The sequence below is a fragment of the Eubalaena glacialis genome, chromosome 2 (genome assembly GCF_028564815.1).
Source record: "Eubalaena glacialis isolate mEubGla1 chromosome 2, mEubGla1.1.hap2.+ XY, whole genome shotgun sequence".
Taxonomy (NCBI): Eukaryota; Metazoa; Chordata; class Mammalia; order Artiodactyla; family Balaenidae; genus Eubalaena; species Eubalaena glacialis.
In genome coordinates, this window is record NC_083717.1 from 173,323,442 (window position 1) to 173,345,326 (window position 21,885).

Below are 21,885 nucleotides of genomic sequence, written 5' to 3' on the forward strand. Positions count from 1 at the left end.
TTGGCATTCTTATGAATACAAATAGCCTATCAAGGTTAATGAGGTTCAACTCAAGTTTAGAAGAAGAGAAAAACCACACTTAGTATTTTTTATGCACATACAGATTTAAGGTCTTAGATAGAATCTGAAAAGTAAATTATGCAAACTCAAATGTAGCTTTCATTTGGGTTTTTCACAAGCTATTTTCATTGTTTTTTCCCCAGTGTAGAACAACTGCTTAAAATATATATTCTGGATCAACAAAAACTAATGCAATTAGTGAGAAAGAGCAAAGGTCCCCTTGAATACTGACAACTCTTCCAGAAATTAATGTGCTTTTAAGGAATGACTGGACAACAAATGTTAGCTTTGAAAATTAACCGTAAAGTTTTTCTACAATATATTATTTCAGTCAACAAATATTAACTGAGTGCCTAAAATGGGTGAGACGTTGTTTGCAGGGGGTGCATAAAAGGATACTGAGATAAGACCTGGTTCTTACCCCATACTCATTTATGATTTGAAAAGGGTCTAAGTCTTTAATTCATAAGTGGCTCCCAGAATGCCACAAGTTTGAATTATAACATCAATGCATACTGGTAAATGGCCCAGAGCAAAATCTGTGCACAGCAACATATCAAAAGAAAATGTAAACAGAAGGTTAAGCATCAGAGTGGAAGCAGAGGAGATTGTTAGAAAGACAGAAGAAATCAGTTCAACATACTCCAGGAATAAAGACAGAATCTGCTAAAGTAAACAGGATCTCTGGGTACAAAAATGCTGTTAAAGAGAGGTAGAGGGTGGGGAAGCCTTACCATGGCCATGAACAAACAGTCCTTTAGACATCATTACTCTCTGATTCTGTGTTCACCAACAACTTTTTGGTTACTAATTCAGCTTTCTAAAATGTAGGTACAGAAAACTGGGAGACTGGTGCCCTGGACAAGAGAATAGTGTATAAATATCCACGTAGGATTCCCACAGGGTACATCAATGAACTGGCACTCTTTTATATACTGTTCTCTTGCAAGTGTCACTATTAATATGAACCAGCATCCTGGGTCACATTAATTCTAGGACACAGAAAACTCAAGTTTCCAGATGTCTTGTCCAGAGGACAAGACACTGAAAAATGGTATCTTTACCAAGGTAGGGACATCAAGGTCAGATTTGTCTTGGTGACAGGACCGCTTTCTTCTGCAGCCCCATTTCTCCTTTATTTCAACCTGATTTGAAATTTTAAAGAAACATACCCAGATTACTTTAAGACAGTGTGAGATGGGTGCCATAAGATCCTCAGTGACATAGGCAAAAGGATGGTTCAGAAAGAAGGATTATCACTTGCAATGGATACAATCCAAGAAGGCTTCAGGGAGGAAAAGCTTTAGAATTTCCACAAAAAGAGGACACTATGGAAACACTGAACAACTAGAACAAAGACAAAAGATGGAAATGAGGACGGAAGATAAAGAAAAAATGAGTCTACAAGACTGTATAAGGTTCTGCAGGAGAGGTGTTAGGTCAAGGTTAAAGAGAAAGACATTAATGATCAAACAAACCACAAGAAATGTTACTATTCAAATGTTCTTGGGCCTGATCAATAATCTCATTTTATGCATCTTTTCTTACTTATATTTGATTTCTAAAAAAGCAACTAAAGGAGATTAATTTCCATTTTTTATAGAATGTATAAGGCAATACTCCATGCCACCAAAAGTAAAGCAGAGGCTAAATGTTTTTCAATTAAATTTCAATAAATTTTCCACTGTTAGAGATTAAATTGAGTGATCCATGACCTATATATATCTCTCTCACAAAGTCTATACTAGATGTCACTTTGAGAATAGCTTAGGAATAAAGATATTCAAAGGGCCTCCACAAGTATAAAAAATAAACAAGCCATAATCAGAAGTGTCACTAAATCTAAAACTGATATAAATTTAATTAATTATTTTACTGTTAAAAATAAGAAAAATCAGGGAAAACTGATAAATGGTAATTTCTTCCAGTATGAACAATGTCTTTTTGTGATATCCTTTTCAATGGAAATTAGGAAAAAAATCTTTCATCCCCCAAAAGGAATTTCAATTATACTTGCAACAAACTCAAAGAACATTCTATGTCAATTTTAGAATATCATCTTCATAGACCAGGGAAATCTGAGGGGTTTTTGTTCATTGCTATGTCACCAGTAACTAGAACAGTGCCTGGCATGTAATAGATGGTCATTAACTATTTCATATGTGAGTAAATGTTCAATCCTTCTCTCCAATTGTGTTTCATATCCAAATCTATACAACCTACCCCAACTAACCCAAGAGAATTCCAACTCTTCTGGTAACACATGTGAAAATGTAAAAGAACTATTAATTTAGGACAAAGGGAAAGCCAGCCTCTTTCAATGAGAGCATTATTACAGTATAAATAATTTTTAAATGTCTACATACTTGAGGTTTTTTCAATTTATTCCATAAATGGTAAATAAAAAGAAACAATGGGAAAGAAGGGAGAAGAGGAAGGAGGGAGGGAGGACAGACCAACATGTGGTTTTAAACAACTCAGCAAAGAGATTTTTCTGCCTCTGGCATCATTAGCATAGTTTTTTTTTTTTTTTTAATATTTAACTTTGACAAAATAATCATATATTTTACCACATTTGTCAGCAGAATAAAAGGCTAAATAATTCTCATAAAAAAACTTTAAAAGTCCTACAATTACAACTGCTCTGAGAATATTTCTAGTAAGAATTTATTAAACATGTAGAGAGGAAGGCAAGATCAAGATGGCAGAGTAGGAAGACCTTCAGCTCACCTCCTCCCAAGGACACACGAAAACTTCAACTACTTATAGAACAACTATCTCTGAGAATGACCTGAAGACTAGCAGAATAGCTCTTCCACAATTAAGGATATAAAGAAAGAAAACCACACCAAGATGAGTACAAGGGGAAGAGAAGTAATTTAGTCACAACCCAGCAGGTCAACCCCCAGCAGGTGACCCAAAAGAGAAAGGAGATGTCACAAACTCAGAGGTCCTCCCTAAGGAACAAGGGGTTCAGTCCCAACTTTGGGTACCCCAGCCCTGCAGACTAGCACCTGGAAGACAAGCCCCCTTAACTGGTTTTGAAAACCAGCAGGGCTTACAGCCAGGAGAGCTGGAGGGCTGTAGAAAACTGAGACTTTGCTCTTAAAGACTGGCAACACAAACTTACTCCAAGTCCCAGAACAGAGGCAGCAGAGTGACAAGTGCCTGACACCCTAGCTGTCCTGCCAAGACTGCCTCATCAGACCCCCCCAGCCCATGCAAGGCTCCCTCTCCAGTCCCCCACCAAGGCGGCAATCCCTGGCACACCCCTGGAGAAGCCTTGGTTCATGCTGGGCTCCAACTCTAGCCCCTCTGGCTCCAGCCCCCTTGCCAAGGTGGTGGTCCTCTATGGGCCTTGGGCGAAGCCCCAGCCCACATGGCTCCAGCTCCAGCACCCTTACCACCAGGGAGCAGCCCCCAGTACACCCCAGGAGAAGCCCAGGATCCCTTCAGCTCCAGCCTTTCCATAAAAGCCACTGGACATACATAGTCTGTATAAAGACACTCCTACACAAGGACACATCTTCAAGACATGGAGAGGTAACTGTTTCTCTGAATTCATGGAGACAAACATAAAAAGTGAAGCAAAATGAGAAGACTGAGGACTCTGTTCCAAACAAAAGAACAAAATAAAACCCCAGGAAAAAAAACACAAAACTTTAATGAAATGAAGGTAAGTAATTTACCTGATATAGAGTTTAAAGCAATGCTCGTAAAAATGCTCACTGAACTTGGGAGAAAGGAAGAACACAAGTAGAACTTCGAAAAAGAATTAGAAAATATAAAAAAGAAGGAATCAGAGGTGAAGAATACAATAACTGAAATGAAAAATACACTAGAGGCAATCAACTGCAGATGAGGTGATGCAGAAGAATACGTAAGCAACCTGGAAGACAGAATAGCTGAAATCACTAAATCAGAACAGCAAAAAGAAAAAAGAATTTTTAAAAATGAGGAGAGTTTAAGAGACCTCTAAGATAAAATCAAACATAGTAACATTCACATTATAGAGGTCCCAGAAGGAGAGGAGAAAGAAAGGGGTAGAAAATGTATTTGATGAAATAACGGCTGAAAATTTAACCTGCTGGAAGAAACAGATATCCAGGTCCAGGAAGCAAAGAAAATCCCAAACAAGATGAACCCAAAGAGATCCACACCAAGACATACCATAATTAAAACAGTAAAAGTTAAAGAGAGAATTTTAACGGCAGCAAAAAAAAAAAAAAAAAAATCAAGTCACATACAAGGGAAGCCCCATAAAGCTATCACCTGATTTCTCAGCAGAAACTTTACAGGCCAGAAGGGAGTGGCATGATATATTTTATTTAAAGTGATGAGAGGAAAAACACCTACAACCAAGGATACTCATGTGGCAAAGTTATTCAGAATTGAAGGAGAGATAAAGAGTTTCCCAGACAAGAAAAAACTAAGAAGAGGTTAACACCACTAAACCAGCCTTCCAAGAAATGTTAAAGGAACTTCTTTAGGTGAAAAAGGAAAGGCCTTATAAAGGTAGGAAAATATATGAAAGGAAAAAACCTTACTGGTAAAGGAAAATATATAGTAAAGGCAGTGAATCAACCACTTAAAAAGCTAGTGGAAGGTTAAAAACCAAGTCAGAAAATCAACTGTAACTACAATAAACAGTTAAGGATACACAAAAAGATGTAAAATTTGATGTCAGAAACATAAAACATGGTGGGGGGGGAATAAAAAATGTAGAGATTTTAGACTGTGTTTAAACTTAACTATCAGCTTAAAGTTAATTAATTAATTAATTAAAATACATTTTCTATTGATGCACAGACAAGATGAAAGAGAAACTCAGACTGCAGTAACATTAAATATTTCCTTTGGATTATATAAAGTTATATGCTTTTAACACCAATTTTCTACCTTTCATTATTATTTAGGAAATTCTTCAAATCTGGCAACTTACTACAATTAGAACACAACTTCACTAATAAGAACAGAGTAAGACTGATACATATCTATTTCCAAATGTGTCCTCCATGTTTGATCTAATTTGCATAATTAAAATAGGAATTAAGCCATTTTCTTTTTATGAAGTTCTTTCCTTTGATTTTTTTTCTTTTTTAGCTAGTGGATCCTTCTTTTTTTTTTTTTCTTTTCTTTTTTTTTAAATTTATTTATTTAGTTACTTTATTTTTGGCTGTTTTGGGTCTTCGTTTCTGTGCAAGGGCTTTCTCTAGTTGTGGCGAGCGGGGGCCACTCTTCATCGTGGTGCGCGGGCCTCTCACTGTCGCGGCCTCTCTTGTTGTGGAGCACAGGCTCCAGATGCGCAGGCTCAGTAGTTGTGGCGCATGGGCCCAGTTGCTCTGCGGCATGTGGGATCTTCCCAAACCAGGGCTCAAACCTGTGTCCCCTGCATTGTCAGGCAGATTCTCAACCACTGCGCCACCAGGGAAGCCCCTTTCCTTTGATTTTTAATATTTTCTGATACTTAACGCCATCTGTGCTAGATAAAAGGCAACCTGGAAACGGTAGCTGCCTAGTTACACTTCACTCATGGTTACCACATCATTCATGACTACTACACAACTCTAAATTGATGGAGGCATCAACTCTACCTCATGGAAAACAGCTGGAGATTTGAAACACTTTATGTTTCCAAAGAAAAAATATCAGTAATAACTTTTTGCTGTGCCTTCTGCCAGTTTCACCCCCCAAATAACTGTTCCTTCAAAGAAAAAAGGCCCCTCTGTGTGAGGGACGGGCTCAATTGCTACTGGAACAAGAATATTTTCAAGTTTGATAGGTATCCTGGCTTTGAGGTCCCAATGAAGAGAAATGAATTCATAGAAATATTTTTATGTAATTAAAGTGGTCATCTATATAACTTTACCTTATCTATATCCAAACTAGAGTTCATAAAACATCACAATCTTTATATTAAAATTTCATTAAGCAATTCTATGAAACAGAACTGAAGTCCTTTGAATACAGCTTAAAAACAGCAAAGTCACCTCTACTTGTGCCGCCAAATGTACTCTCTCCTTGTCTTTTCGCTCCAAGCACCGCTTCACTTCCTCTAACTCAGATGCCATTGCACTGAAGTTCAGCTGCACTCTCCAATCTGACATCTGCTTCTCCAGATCCTCTTTTTCCCGCTCAACCCCTTAAAAGAGAAAATGTAAAGCTTGATGGTTGTTCGTTACTCACAGGATAATGTACTTTCGAATGGTATGTTTTAATATTTTACCTAATACAATCCACTTATTAACTGTCACTGTCACCCAACAGACTTTTCAGAATTTGTCATTCTATTGTTTCAAGTCTCACACAGTTTTCTAGAATATACACATTGCTGTGTCATCCAATATTATCACATTTTGATACTAAACTTAAAGTGTTATCTGATTTCTAGTACAATTTATTTCAAGAAAATTCTATGCATTTTTTTCTTTAATTTGCCTTATATTCCTATATTACCCCCAAACTCTAAAACAAAAATACTGAAAGAATTTTCAACTAAGCTTCTCCACCTAACTGAAGTTAGTGAAGTTCACACAACAAAACACTTTTCTTGCAACGTAAACAAATGATGCTGCTAAATCTTGACTGTGTTATGATCTCTAATCTATTAATTCTGGAGACTACTACCTACAATTGTATCACTGAACAATACAAATTGACTTAGTATTTATTTTTAGTTCAACATGAAATACTTGGTATATGATGAACAGGGCACTGTTAACACTATCTTTTTCAAAGATAAATAACACTAAAATCCTTTTCTCAATGAGCTTGTATTCCAAGAATAGAAAGAAAACATATAAATAAAGTACTTCCATGAATTTAAGATGTCAAAAATTGGAACATATGTTATCAATTTAAAACTACTTTTTCTAGTAGCTTCCTTTCCAGAATAGGAAGGAAGGAAACACTAGCAAATCCAATTTATAGATCATTCGTAAGACACATCCTAACTTTAGAAATATTAAAATGTCAAAATTGTACATTTTGGATGAAAGATACATAGGTATTTTAATAGTGTGATAAGAGCACTTATAGATACTAGACAAATATTTCTCTATATCTGTATAATTTCTGTATAATAAATGGTTATTATACAAAAATAGTCCAAAGGATAGAATGATTAACTCTATCTTAATGAGAAACTGAGGTAGGAAGAACTGGTTACTATGGTAGTTCTAAAAAATAGAAAAAAAATTTCACCAAGCAAAGGAGATGAAGTTGGGGTGATATTTCAGGGAAAGGAAACAGCATAAAGCATAGAGGAACAACATTGGATTTCATATTCAGGTAACTGCACACACAGGAGTTCTACATAGCTAATACATATAAGGGCAGGAAACAGGAGAGTCAGCAGGGAGTTACGCACTGCCAGGGAGCTTAGAAATTAGCCTACAGACCAGGAGTTAACAAACGTTTTCTGTAAAGGGTCAGATAGTAAATATTTCAGCTATATGGTCTCTGTCACAACTACTTATTTCTGCTATTATATTGCAAAAGTGACCTGGACAATGCATAAATGAATGGGAGTAGCTTTAGTCCAATGAAGTTTCTTTACAAAAATAGGAGGCGGTGTGGATTTGGCCCATGGGCCATACTCTGCCCACCCCTGCTAGGTCTTCAACGTGAAAATATGCATATTTTTTATGTGTAAATGTATTATTCATTTGACAAATATACACATTCATTCATCTTATAAATACATTTTTTATTTTATAAATTTATATATGCATATGTGTGTGCATATATCTCTCTATAGTACCTATCTACATATAGACATACACATGTTTCATGATATATATAACATTAGTGTCTACACACACATACAAATTAACATTAGTATGAATATATTATACAAATTATGGAGATAATACATATGAATATGTGTATAAACACATATACATATATGTATATTTATAAAACACATATGTATTTGGTGTGATGACAATACTTTGATATGTTTCATAATATAGATATAAAATATGAGTGTGGATATATATAAATATAGGGATATACACACATATATACATATATAATGAAACGTTTATCAAAAATAAAATACTTAAAACATAAAGTATAAAATATAGTGTTACAAACACTCTCCTCCCACACCCAGCGGGTTATACGTTCCATTTTAAAGAACTCTTGCTACAAACAATGATGGGTCAGTACAGGATAATAGTTAAGAGTTCAAGTTTGGGTAGAAAAAAGATTTGGTCTGCTATTTCCAACAAATGTAACTTTAAGCAAGGCACTCAATTTCTTTGTTCTTTAGTCTTTTTTTTTTAAGTCATTAAAATGGAAGTAAGAATATTCCCCCCTCATAGAATAGTTGTAAGAACTAAAGGAGACAGTGTAAAATGAGTAGCATAATGCCCTGTAAGAACTCAGTAAATTATAATGAGAGGTTTTAATCAAGAGAATAACATGAAAGGTTTGTGTCTTAGAAGGGTCCCTTTAGTAGCAGTACAGAAGACAGATTACAGACAAGCTATTCAACAGAGTAAGACAAGTTAAGAGGGTAACAGAGATGAGATGAAGCATGGTTAAACTGGGCTAGGGGGAACAAGAAAGAAGCAACTTCAAGAGATATCAGGATCTACAAATAGACAGAATGTAGAGATTAATTAGATGGAGGGGAGAAGGAATAAGTTTGGATGTTCTTTGTATTTTAGGCTTATCTGGATAAAGAATAATACGAACAATTAAGATAAGACATAAAAACAGGTTTTGAGGAAAGTATGAATTCAGTTGTAAATCGGCTGACTGAGCATTCTGGAAAGGCATATATTGATGCCCAATGAACAACTCCATCTGGAGGGTTGAAGGTTAGGAGAGTGAGATGAGCTAGATTTAGGGATCATCGTTTGTAGGTGATAGCTAAGGCATAAGATTAAGTAACAACCCCTAGGGAGAGGTACTAAGTGAGAAAAATCATAAATAGGATTCTAGACAACAGCGGCATTTAAAAGGCAAACTGTAAACAAAAGGAAAAGATTCAAATACAAAGACTGAAAACAATTAAGACAGAAGAACCAGGAAAGAGTAGGAACAATGAAGTCAGTGGAAGAGTTCTAAGAGGAAACAAACAGGAGTCAAGTAAGGCAAGTAATGGAAAGATTCCTTTGAATTTGACAGAGAAGACCACTAGTAAACTAAGCAAAGTCAATTTTAGAAGCAGAAGTGGAAGTCATTTTGCAGCGGGTAGAGGAACAAACAGCAGGCAGAGCGTGATGAGTGTAATTTCTTATGTAGAATTTTTAAAAATAATACAAGTATTCTATAAAGACGAAAACTCTAGAACTGTTAAAACAAGGTGAAGAAGTCCACTGTCACAATGACAAGAGAACTTTAAGGGTTTTTTTTTTAACCTGGGAAGTAGTTAAAAAAAAGAGAGATTCTTCTAGTCCTCAAAGACACCAAAAATAACTAGATTTTATGAGACAACAAAACATATAACAAATGTACCACAGAATCTTTTTCCAAACAAAATGAGAATTCCTATGTGCATCTTTATGAAAATTTGATGAATAATCTAATACCTTATATTTTACTTTTAAAAATAAATTTTAAAGTATTTGATGTTAAAATATGATTAAATTACAACATCACATGAAACTCAAGCGAACTTAATGGCATGCAAATATATTAGGATAGGTATGTCAAAATTTGCCATCCAGTGAAGATTTTCTGGCAATGTGGAAATTCTAACTTAGGCAACATATTGAGTTATGTGTAGGGAATCTGGGGAATTTGTAACATCAAATGCTTACAAGAGTTTCCACAGTAATTTAGGCATCTGAGTAAGAAGCATTAATATTTAAATAGTCTGAAATAGTCTACTAGAAACCATTACAAAATTTCAGTATCAACATTTCTGTTAAACACAAACTTTCAAAAAGAAATACATCCAGAGTAATTAAATTCCACAACCTAAATCAACACCTCCACTGAAAAAGCATTCTAACAATTTTCAAACACAAAGTCTTCCTAATCAACATAAGAAAAAGCCAGTCACATTGTTGATAACCACTTCTACAATGTGATTAAATTTTGTCACCAATCTCCAAGTAACAAAAAGATAGAATCTTAATTGTATGCATATATTGGAAAAAAAATGTGTGTGTGTGTGTGTGTGTGTGTATGAATCTGAAAAAAATTCCACTACTGGCTTGCTGTCTCTTTCTAAAAGAAAGACTCATGAGATAAGCAGGTCTGACAACAGAAATGGGTTTAAAAATCAAGAAGAGAAGACATTAAAATTGGATGCTAATATCAGCAAAAAACAAGTGAAATTTGAAATTAAAGACACAATACCATTTACATTAGCATCCAAAAAAATTTAATACTTAGGTATAAACCTAACAAAATCTATATGATGAAAACTACCAAACTCTGATGAAAGAAATCAAAGATTAACAAAATAAATGGAGAGATATTCCATGTTCATGGACAGGAAGATTCAATATTGTCAAAATGTCAGTTCTTCCCAACTTCATCAATAGATTCAATGCAAGCACAATCAAAATCCCAGCAAGTTATTTTTTGTATATTGACAACCTGATTCTAAAGTTACATGGAATGTCAAAGAATCCAGAATAGCCAGTGCAGTATTGAAGGAGAAGAAAAGAATTAGAGGACTGACACTATCCAACAAAACAGTGTGGTACTGGCAAAAAAAAAATGGTCAGGTAGATACATGGGACAGAATAGAGAGTCCAGAAGTAGGCCCACATAGAAACAGTCAACTGATCTTTGCCAAAGGAGCAAAGGCAATACAATGGAGAAAAGATAGTTTTTCAACAAACGGTGCTGGAACTGAAGCCCTACATTCAAAAAAATGAATCTAGACACAGATCTTACACCTTTCACAAAAATTAATTCAAAATGGATCACAGATTTAAATGTAAAATGCAAAATTATAAAACTCTTAGAAGATAAGAGAATGATTTGGGGTTTGGTGATGGCTTTTTAGATGCAACACCAAAGTCACAGTCCATGAAAGAAAGAAATGACAAGCTGGACTTCATTAAAAATTTCGGCTCTGTGAAAGACACTGTCAAGAGAATGAAAAGACAAGCCACAGACTGTGAGAAATTATTTGCAAAGACATATCTGATAAAGAACTGCCATCCAAAATATACAAAGGACTCTTAAAACTAACAATAAGAAAACAAACAACCATACTAAGAAATGGGCCAAAGACTTTAATGAATATCTCACCAAAAAAGATACACATACGGCAAATAAGCATATGAATAGATGCTCCACACCACATGTTATCAGGGAAATGCAAATTAAAACAACGATATGCCACTACAAACCTATCTGAATGGCCAAAATCCAGAACATTGACAACTCCAAATGTTGACAAGGATACAGAACAACAGGAAATCTCATTCATTGCTGGGAGAGGGAAAAATGATACAGCCATTCTGGAAGACAGTTTGGAAGATTCTTACAAAACTAAACGTATTCTTGCCATATAATCCAGCAATCACACTCTTTGGTATTTACCCAAGAGAGATGAAAACTTACGTCCACACAAAAATCTGCACGCAGACATTTAGTTTACAGCAGTTGTATTCATAATCGCCAAAACTTGGAAGCAACCAAGATGGGCTTCTGTATGTGAACGGATAAATAAACTGTGGTGCATCCAAACAATGAAATATTATGCAGTGCTTTAAGAAAAAAAATTTTTAAAAGAGCTACCAAGCCATGAAAAGACATGGAGGAAACTTAGAGGCATATTACTAAGTAAAAGGAGCCAATCTGAAAAGGCTACACACTGTATGATTCCAACCATATTAGGTTCTGGAAAAGGCAAAACTATGGAAACAATAAAAAGATCAGTACTTGCCAGAAGTTAGGGGAGAGAGGGATGAATAGTGAAACACAGAGGATTTTTAAGACAGTGAAACTACTCTATGATACTATAATGGTGGATACGTGTCATTATGTTTGTCCAATCCTGTAGAACACACAACAAGAGTGAACCCTAATGTAAAATACAGACTTTGGATGACAATGATGTGTCAATGTAGGGTTCATCAGTTATAACAACTGTACCACTGTGGAGAGGGGTGCTGATAGTGGGGGAAGCTGTGACATGTGGGAGCAGGGGTACATGGGAAATCTCTGTACCTTCTGCTCAATAGTGCTATAAACATAAAATTTAAAAATTAAGTCTGTTTTTAAAAAACTGGATGCTAAATTATGATCAACTTGGAAAACCTTGCAGTAGATCAAGAAATAGGATGAAAAGAATATAACATAAGGAAAGCGATTCTGAAAATGGGAAATATTTAAGAAAGATCAAAAAAGCCCCAGACATTTACAAGTCAGAATTATACCTCTTCTAAACCTCCAGTCATCTTCTTGTTCATCCTGATGGTTTGACTGTTGCTTGGAAATCTGAGATACTTGATGTACTAAGCCTTTTTGATCACCTTCTGCTTTCATAAGTTGTGTACGGAGTTCTTCTACCTAAATACACACAGTCAAAAATGAAACTTTTATCAGTTTTAAAAGCAGGAAAAGAATAACCGAACTTACAAATTATTTTTCTAGGGAAAAAAAATTTACTTCCAATGGGCTATTGTAAGCACAAGTTGAAGCCAAGTTAATCTCCTTGTTATGCCAAGCACAGTGGAACAGTCTCTTGCTCCATTTCTTTATTCCTCCCATTCCGTCCACAAACAATGAATGTTCTTTCCCCTCCTCTGTGTCTACTGTGACAAAGAATTTGATCACACTTTTTTTAAATCCCTATTTTCACCTCAGTCCACTCTACTGTTATTAACCCAAACTACCTCCAATTAAGTACTATACATTTTTATATTTTTCACTTATTTTCTTTCATGTGAACATAGTCTATTGGTTGGTAAAGTCAAATGAAATGATCACAATTTAGCACACTGTGATATCAAAGTACTGCTCAAAATAAATAAGCAATAAAAGCTGTTACATAAACTATAAAATCCTTGAGGTAAGGTACCATTTTATTCATCTGCGTATATCTGGAGACTAGCAAGCATGTCCACAATGACCTTTAAACAAGTCAGCAGTGGCAGAAAGACTCAGGTAAAGTCACAATGACAACCTTAACACATAAATCTCTTATTTCAAAAGATAAGATTAGAAATTACAAGGCAGAGTTCAAAAAAAAAAAAAAGAATCAGAAGGAAATGAATACAAATATAAACTTCCAAAAAAGAAAGTCTAAACTCTGCCAACATTAATTCCATTGGACCACTGGCTGCAAAACAAAGCCATTACACATTTTTAAACATTTTGTAAAACAGGAGCTACGGTGTTTCAGATGCTTCAGGGTTAACTATCAAAACGTAATACTCCTTCTGAACGTCTAAGATGTCTGACAACTTTGCCTACCTAGCATATTATGTAGTGAGTTATGTAACCCACACCTCAAAACAGAGGAAGTTACAATTGCAATTTATATTAAACACAGGCAGAAAGGTAGTTAGAAACCCACATGCCCTTATCCAATGTGTATAAAATGGCTATTTCAAGTTACTGAACTTTAAATATCAGAAGCACCAAACTCCTATTATGGGCTAATGGGCTGCAAAATGTTATGCTTTAAAATTAAGCCTTATCTCTGGTTAAAAGGAAGCAGGTAGCATCTTGAAAATGTGAATATAAGACAGTGATGCATTCAAAGTAACTTGAACATGCAAGGTCTGTTTTATGTATTTTACTTCCTCCTTCACTCTCTAACGTCTCCTTGAATAAAATTAAGCTCCTGGGAAAATTTTATCTTACACATCCAGTCTCACTTTTACACTGGTTATGCTAAGAGAGATAATTCCTAAACTGGAAAAGCGATCAGCAAGATACACTGTCACAGTGGGAACCTGGGCTGGTGTTTTGTATTGGCTTTCTCTGAATCTTCCTGAAAGGATTTCATCTTTTGCTTATGTGTGTTAATATACATTCCTTAAGGAAAAAAACTTCTAGATCTAAGGTTTTTTTCCCTTTCACAAAGACATTTAATAGGGAAAGAGACTCAATCCTGATTTAATTTAAAAGCAGATTAGCATAGCTTGCATAGACTTACCTGATGCAAAAGTGTTTCTCTGCTGCCTTCTGACTGATTCAATAACCTTCGAGATAGCTTCAATTCCTGTTCAAGCTAGAGTTTCAACAAAGAATAAGGAAAAATGTCCAATGGGGCAGAAGATAACTAAACTATTACAGGCTCAGTTTAAGAGGAGAAAAGTGAAAAAGTTTTCAGATTTTTACAGCTAACATAAAAGGAAAAATATCTTGCTATAAACATATATCAATGCTCCCATTAAAATAATGGTAATTAAATAACAAAAAGTGAACCAGACCAGACTGCAGGAGGTCTGGGCTCTAGTCAGTTCCATCTCAATTATGACCCCCATTTAAATCTCTTTTCCTTAGGCCTCCTTTCTGTCACCTCTAAAATAAGGATTTTATATTAGATAATCTGAGATCCCTTCAGTTCTAAATCATTTTCATGTATATTCTAAAGCAGTTTTTTCTTTAAATTACTACATGTAGTATCATATGAACTAAATTAGAATAAAAATTTCAGGGACCCAATAACTCAAAGTATATTTCATCCAATTGGTTATTTTTTATATTCTTAATATTCTTATATTCCTAATAATTCCAATATTACTAACATTTCTAAAAATTTTAATCAGAATAAGATATTTTAAATTTCCCTAATAATATTGCCATTAGGTAAGTATGCACAGAAAATGTGCCAGTTAGGTGACTAAATACCCTACAAAGGCAATGTGCCTAGCTTACCTCAGGCTGAAAAATATAACAGGATGTGAAGAGGAGAAGAATATGCCACTCCAAAATATGCCTCTTTGGCACAAGTATTATTCTGAGCTGATGGCAATCAAAACCCAGCAGACTCAGGAAAAGCTTTTTACCTTCCCCTAAATTGCATTTAAAAATTTAAAAAGGAGGTCTGTAACAGAAAGAGAGCTGTTACCAAAGATAACTTTCTATATCTGAAAGACTTCTCTGCACGGCAGGGCAAACATTTGTTTACCATACATATACTCTTCTCATCTTCCTGTGAACTGTGTTCCTCCCCTTTGAAGCCCCAAGCCCCTATTCCTTGCCTTAGTTCAGGATGGTAGATAAGCCTCAACCGCCTGGCCGTCTTTGAGTCTCATATTTTTATGGGGCTCCCATACATACAAAATTAAACTTGTTTTTCTCCTGTTAATCTGTTTTATGTCAATTTAATTATTATACCAGCCAAAGAACCAAGAAGGGTAAAGAGAAAATTATTTTTCCTCCCCTACAGACGGGACACTTCTGTTAAAAATCCAGAGCTTACATATGCTGGACATGTTTGCACTTTGCAAGGGTAAGGTTGTTTTGTGAAATCACAAATTTATATTAAGATGTTATTAAGTGATTTGATTTGTAATAGTTATCCTAAATTATCATTTCATTTGAACAAACTACTATCTATACATTAGTCTTTCAGCAATTGTACATGTGGAAGGTGTGACTATTAAGGAGTAGCATGAGGGAACACTGTGGTGATGGAACAGTTCCGTATTTTGACTATCGCGGCAATAAGATTGAGATTCATGAGATAAAACTGCACAGAAGTACACACACACAAACACTCAACACACAAATGAGTATACACATAAAGCTGGTGAAATCTGCATAAGCTCTATGCATTGCAACAGTGTCAATTTCCCGGTTTTGATGTTGGATGGCAATTATAGAAAATGTTATCACTGAGAATAACTGGCCCATGGTTCATTTGATTTTGCAACACCTTATGAATCTATTATTATTTCAAAATAATTTTTTCATCCAGTTATATAAGTTTTTTAAAAGTGTGCATGCAGCTCAGAAAATAACTATCACATATTTTTAAAAGTACAGTTGACCCTTGAGCAACATGGATTTGAACTGCACAAGTCCACTTATACAAGGATTTTTTTCACTCGTAAATACTACAGTACTATAGGATTGAATTCACATATGTGAAACCATGGCTAGAGAGAAACTGCAAATACGGAGAGCTGACTACATGTTATACTCGGATTTTTGACTGCACAGAGGGTCAGGGCACCTAAGCCCCCATTGTTCAAGGGCCAACTGTAAATCAACTATAAAGGACATGTGGAAGCAGAGAATCCACACAAAATATTATCTGACCTGTTCTCTTGTTTCTATAAACAAATAAAAAGGGAAGAAATCGCACTGAAGTCAACATGGTTTCAAAATCTACCAGGGCCCATACTGGTCATGTTTCCTGGGTAATATCAGCATTTACAACTCCCAAAGAGCAAACTTGATGACCTGATGTACCTTGCTTACCACCGTAAAGGCAGCATGGACGCATCATGCAACTTTACATAGGTTGGTGAAATAAAATAAAGGAGGTAAGGGTAGATAGAAAAGGCAATACGGAGTAAAGAACATTATATCAGAAGCACATTTTCACTTTATCATTCATTACCTTGGGCTTGGCCTTTAATCTACTCATTTGCAAATTGAAGAGAGTTGTTTGGCCTCTGAGTTACTTTCTAGCTCTAAAATGCTACGCTCTATAGCCTCACAGACATGAATTCATATCAAAGATACTTAATATTTAATGAGAATAGAGGATTTTTCGGAACTAGGCTGGTAACTGTTCCTATCTTCTGTAACAAAAATGAGTAGATGGAAAATACTCAACCTTTAAACAACAGGTCTTTCCCAACCCTACAGTAAAGTCAACCTCTTTAAATGTTCTCCAGCAAGGAATGGTCAAGTTTAATTCGCCTCTAGAAAAGGACAGCGGCCAGGAGACAAGGTAGCGAACTACCTGTGTATGTTTCCAAGAGCAAGTAGCAGACAGTGGCAGAGCCCTCAAGCCAAGTGACTCCACATCAAAACATAAAGGCATCACTGCACTCTAACAAATGACCTCAGGGACACTTTCCAAGGTACTCAATGAATATCACTGGCCCCAAACAGCATGACTCTTTAAAAGTTAATTTTCAAAGGGGAGACAGCAGAAGCAAGAATAACTACAATTCTGCACCCTGTGGAAGGAAAACCACATTCACAGAAAGATAGACAAGATGAAAAGGCAGAGGACTTTGTACCAGATGAAGGAACAAGATAAAACCCCAGAATAACAACTAAATGAAGTGGAGATAAGCAACCTTCCAGAAAAAGAATTCAGAATAATGATAGTGAAGATGATCCAGGACCTCAGAAAAAGAATGGAGGCAAAGATCGAGAAGATGCAAGAAATGTTTAACAAAGATCTAGAAGAATTAAAGAACAATCAAACAGAGATGAACAACACAATAACTGAAATGAAAACTACAATAGAAGGAATCAATAGCAGAATAACTGAGGCAGAAGAATGGATAAGTGACCTGGAAGACAGAATGGTAGAATTCACTGTCGTGGAACAGAATAAAGAAAAAAGAATGAAAAGAAATGCAGACAGCCTAAGAGACCTCTGGGACAACATTAAACGCAACAACATTCCCATTATAGGGGTCCCAGAAGGAGAAGAGAGAGAGAAAGGACCAGAGAAAATATTTGAAGAGATTATAGTCGAAAACTTCCCTAACATGGGAAAGGAAATAGCCACCCAAGTCCAGGAAGCGCAGAGAGTCCCAGGTAGGATAAATTCAAAGAGAAACACGCCGAGACACATAGTAATCAAATTGACAAAAGATAAAGACAAAGAAAAATTACTGAAAGCAACAAGGGAAAAATGGCAACATACAACGGAACTCCCATAAGGTTAACAGCTGATTTCTCAGCAGAAACTCTACAAGCCAGAAGGGAGTGGCATGATATATTTACAGTGAAGAAAGGGAAGAACCTACAACCAAGATTACTCTACCCAGCAAGGATCTCATTCAGATTCGACGGAGAAATCAAAAGCTTTACAGACAAGCAAAAGCTAAGAGAATTCAGCACCACCAAACCAGCTCTACAACAAATGCTAAAGGAACTTCTCTAAGTGAGAAACACAAAAGAAAAGGACCTACAAAAACAAACCGATAACAATTAAGAAAATGGTAATAGGAACATACCTATCGATAATTACCTTAAACGTGAATGGATTAAACGCTCCAACCAAAAGACACAAGCTCACTGAAAGGATACAAAAACAAGACCCATCTATATGCTGTCTACAGGAGACCCACTTCAGACCTAGGGACACATACAGACTGAAAGTGAGGGAATGGAAAAAGATATTCCATGCAAATGGAAATCAAAAGAAAGCTGGAGTAGCAATACTCATATCAGATAAAATAGACTTTAAAATAAAGAATGTAACAAGAGACAAGGAAGGACACTACGTAATGATCGAGGGATCAATCCAAGAAGAAGATATAACAATTATAAATATATATGCACCCAACATAGGAGCACCTCAATGCATAAGGCAACTGCTAACAGCTCTAAAAGAGGAAATCGACAGTAACACAATAACAGTGGAGGACTTTAACACCTCACTCACACCAATGGACAGGTCATCCAGGCAGAAAATTAATAAGGAAACACAAGCTTTAAATGACACAATAGACCTGATAAATTTAATTGATATTTATAGGACATTCCATCCAAAAACAGCAGATTACACTTTCTTCTCAAGTGCGCACAGAACGTTCTCCAGGATAGATCACATCTTGGGTCACAAATCAAGCCTTGGTAAATTTAAGAAAACTGAAATCATATCAAGCATCTTTTCGAACCACAACACTATGAGATTAGAAATCAATTACAGGGGAAAAAACCATAAAAAACACAAACACATGGAGACTAAACAATACGATACTAAATAACCAAGAGATCACTGAAGAAATCAAAGAGGAAATAGAAAAATACCTAGAGACAAATTACAATGAAAACATGACGATCCAAAACCTATGGGATGCAGCAAAAGCAGTTCTAAGAGGGAAGTTTATAGCTATACAAGCCTACCTCAAGACACAAGAAACATCTCAAATAAACAATCTAAACTTACACCTAAAGGAACTAGAGAAAGATGAACAAACAAAACCCAAAGTTAGTAGAAGGAAAGAAATCATGAAGATCACAGCAGAAATAAATGAAATAGAAACAAAGAAAACAATAGCAAAGATCAATAAAACTAAAAGCTGGTTTTTTGAGAAGATAAACAAAATTGATAAACCTTTAGCCAGACTCATCAAGAAAAAGAGGGAGAAGACTCAAATCAGTAAAATGAGACACGAAAAAGGAGAAGTTACAACAGACACTGCAGAAATACAAAGCATCATAAGAGACTACTCCAAGCAACTCTATGCCAAAAAAATGGACAACCTGGAAGAAATGGACAAATTCTTAGAAAGGTATAACCTTTCAAGACTGACCCAGGAAGAAATAGAAAATATGAACAGACCAATCACAAGTAATGAAATTGAAACTGTGACTAAAAATCTTCCACCAAACAAAAGTTCAGGACCTCATGGCTTCACAGGTGAATTCTATCAAACATTTGGAGAAGAGCTAACACCCATCCTTCTCAAACTCTTCCAAAAAATTTCAGAGGAAGGAACACTCCCAAACTCATTCTACGAGGCCACCACCACCCTGATACCAAAACCAGACAAAGATACTACAAAAAAAGAAAATTACAGACCAATATCACTGATGAATATAGATGCAAAAATCCTCAACAAAATACTAACAAACACATTGAAAGATCATACACCATGATCAAGTGGAATATATCCCAGGGATGCAAGGATTCTTCAATATATACAAATCAATCAATGTGATACACCATATTAACAAATTGAAGAATAAAAACCATACGATCATCTCAATAGATTCAGAAAAAGCTTTTGACAAAATTCAACACCTATTTATGATAAAAACTCTCCAGAAAGTGGGAATAGAGGGAACCTACCTCAACATAATAAAGGCCAAACATGACAAACCCATAGCAAACATCATCCTCAATGGTGAAAAACTGAAAGCACTCCCTCTAAGATCAGGAAAAAGACAACGATGTCCACTCTCACCACTATTATTTAACATAGTTTTGGAAGTCCTGGCCACCACGGCAATCAGAGAAGAAAAAGGAATACAAATCGGAAAAGAAGAAGTAAAACTGTCACTGTTTGCAGATGACATGATACTATACATAGAGAGTCCTAAAGATGCCACCAGAAAACTACTAGAGCTAACCAATGAATCTGGTAAAGTTGCAGGATACAAAATTAATGCACAGAAATCTCTTGCATTCCTATACACTAACAACGAAAGATCAGAAAGAGGAATTAAGGAAACAATCCCATTCACCATTGCAACAAAAAGAATAAAATACCTAGGAATAAACCTACCTAAGGAGGTAAAAGACCTGTACTCAGAAAACTATAAGACACTGATAAAAGAAATGAAAGATGACACAAACAGATGGAGAGATATACCATGTTCTTGGATTGGAAGAATCAATCTTGTGAAAATGACTATACTACCCAAAGCAATCTACAGATTCAATGCAATCTCTATCAAAATTACCAGTGGCATTTTTTACAGAACTAGAACAAAAAATCTTAAAATTTGTTTGGAGACACAAAGGTCCCCGAATAGCCAAAGCAGTCTTGAGGGATAAAAACGGAGCTGGAGGAGTCATACTCCCTGACTTCACTATACTACCAAGCTACAGTAATCAAGACAATATGGTACTGGCACAAAAACAGAAATATAGCTCAGTGGAACAGGACAGAAAGCCCAGAGATAAACCCACACACCTATGGTCAACTGATCTATGACAAAGGAGGCAAGGATATACAATGGAGAAAAGACAGTTTCTTCAATAAGTGGGGTTGGGAAAACTGGACAGCTGCATGTAAAAGAATGAAATTAGAACATTCCCTAACACCATACACAAAAATAAACTCAAAATGGATTAAAAACCTAAATGTAAGACCGGACACTATAAAACTCTTAGAGGACAACATAGGAAGAACACTCTCTGACATAAATCACAGCAAGATCTTTTTTGATCCACTTCCTAGAGTAATGGAAATAGACACAAAAATAAACAAATGGGACCTAATGAAACTTAAAAGCTTTTGCAAAGCAAAGGAAACTACAAACAAGATGAAAAGACAAACCTCAGAATGGGAGAAAATATTTGCAAATGAAGCAATGGACAAAGGATTAACCTCCAAAATATATAAACAGCTCATGCAGCTCAATATTAAAAAAACAAACAACCCAATCAAAAAATGGGCAGAAGACCTAAATAGACATTTCTCCAAAGAAGAAATACACATGGCCAAGAAGCACATGAAAAGCTGTTCAACATCACTAATTATTAGAGAAATGCAAATCAAAACTACAATGAGGTATCACCTCACACCAGTTAGAATGGGCATCATAGAAAATCTACAAACAACAAATGCTGGAGAGGGTGTGGAGAAAAGGGGACCCTCTTGCACTGTTGGTGGGAATGTAAACTGATACAGCCACTATGGAGAACAGTATGGAGGTTTCTTAAAATTAACTAAAAATAGAATTACCATATGACCCAGTAATCCCACTACTGGGCATATACCCAGAGAAAACCATAATTCAAAAAGACGCATGCACCCCAATGTTCATTGCAGCATTACTTACAATAGCCAGGTCATGGAAGCAACCTAAATGTCCGTCGACAGACGAATGGATAAAGAAGATGTGGTACATATATACAATGGAATATTATTCAGCCATAAAAAGGAACGAAATTGGGTCATTTGTAGAGACGTGGTTGGATCTAGGGACTGTCATACAGAGTGAAGTAAGTCAGAAAGAGAA

General features: G+C 35.6%; 1 protein-coding gene across 1 annotated transcript in view; it reads right to left on the reverse strand.

The window, feature by feature from the left end:
- Nucleotides 1-21,885, reverse strand: part of CEP128 (centrosomal protein 128) — a 440,326-nt gene that overhangs the window by 310,790 nt on the left and 107,651 nt on the right. The window contains exons 11-13 of the mRNA XM_061182773.1: nucleotides 14,144-14,218; nucleotides 12,417-12,549; nucleotides 6,051-6,202 (exon numbers count right to left, since the gene is read on the reverse strand). Coding sequence (XP_061038756.1) covers nucleotides 6,051-6,202; nucleotides 12,417-12,549; nucleotides 14,144-14,218 — 360 coding nt within the window. The remainder of the gene's footprint in view (nucleotides 1-6,050; nucleotides 6,203-12,416; nucleotides 12,550-14,143; nucleotides 14,219-21,885) is intronic.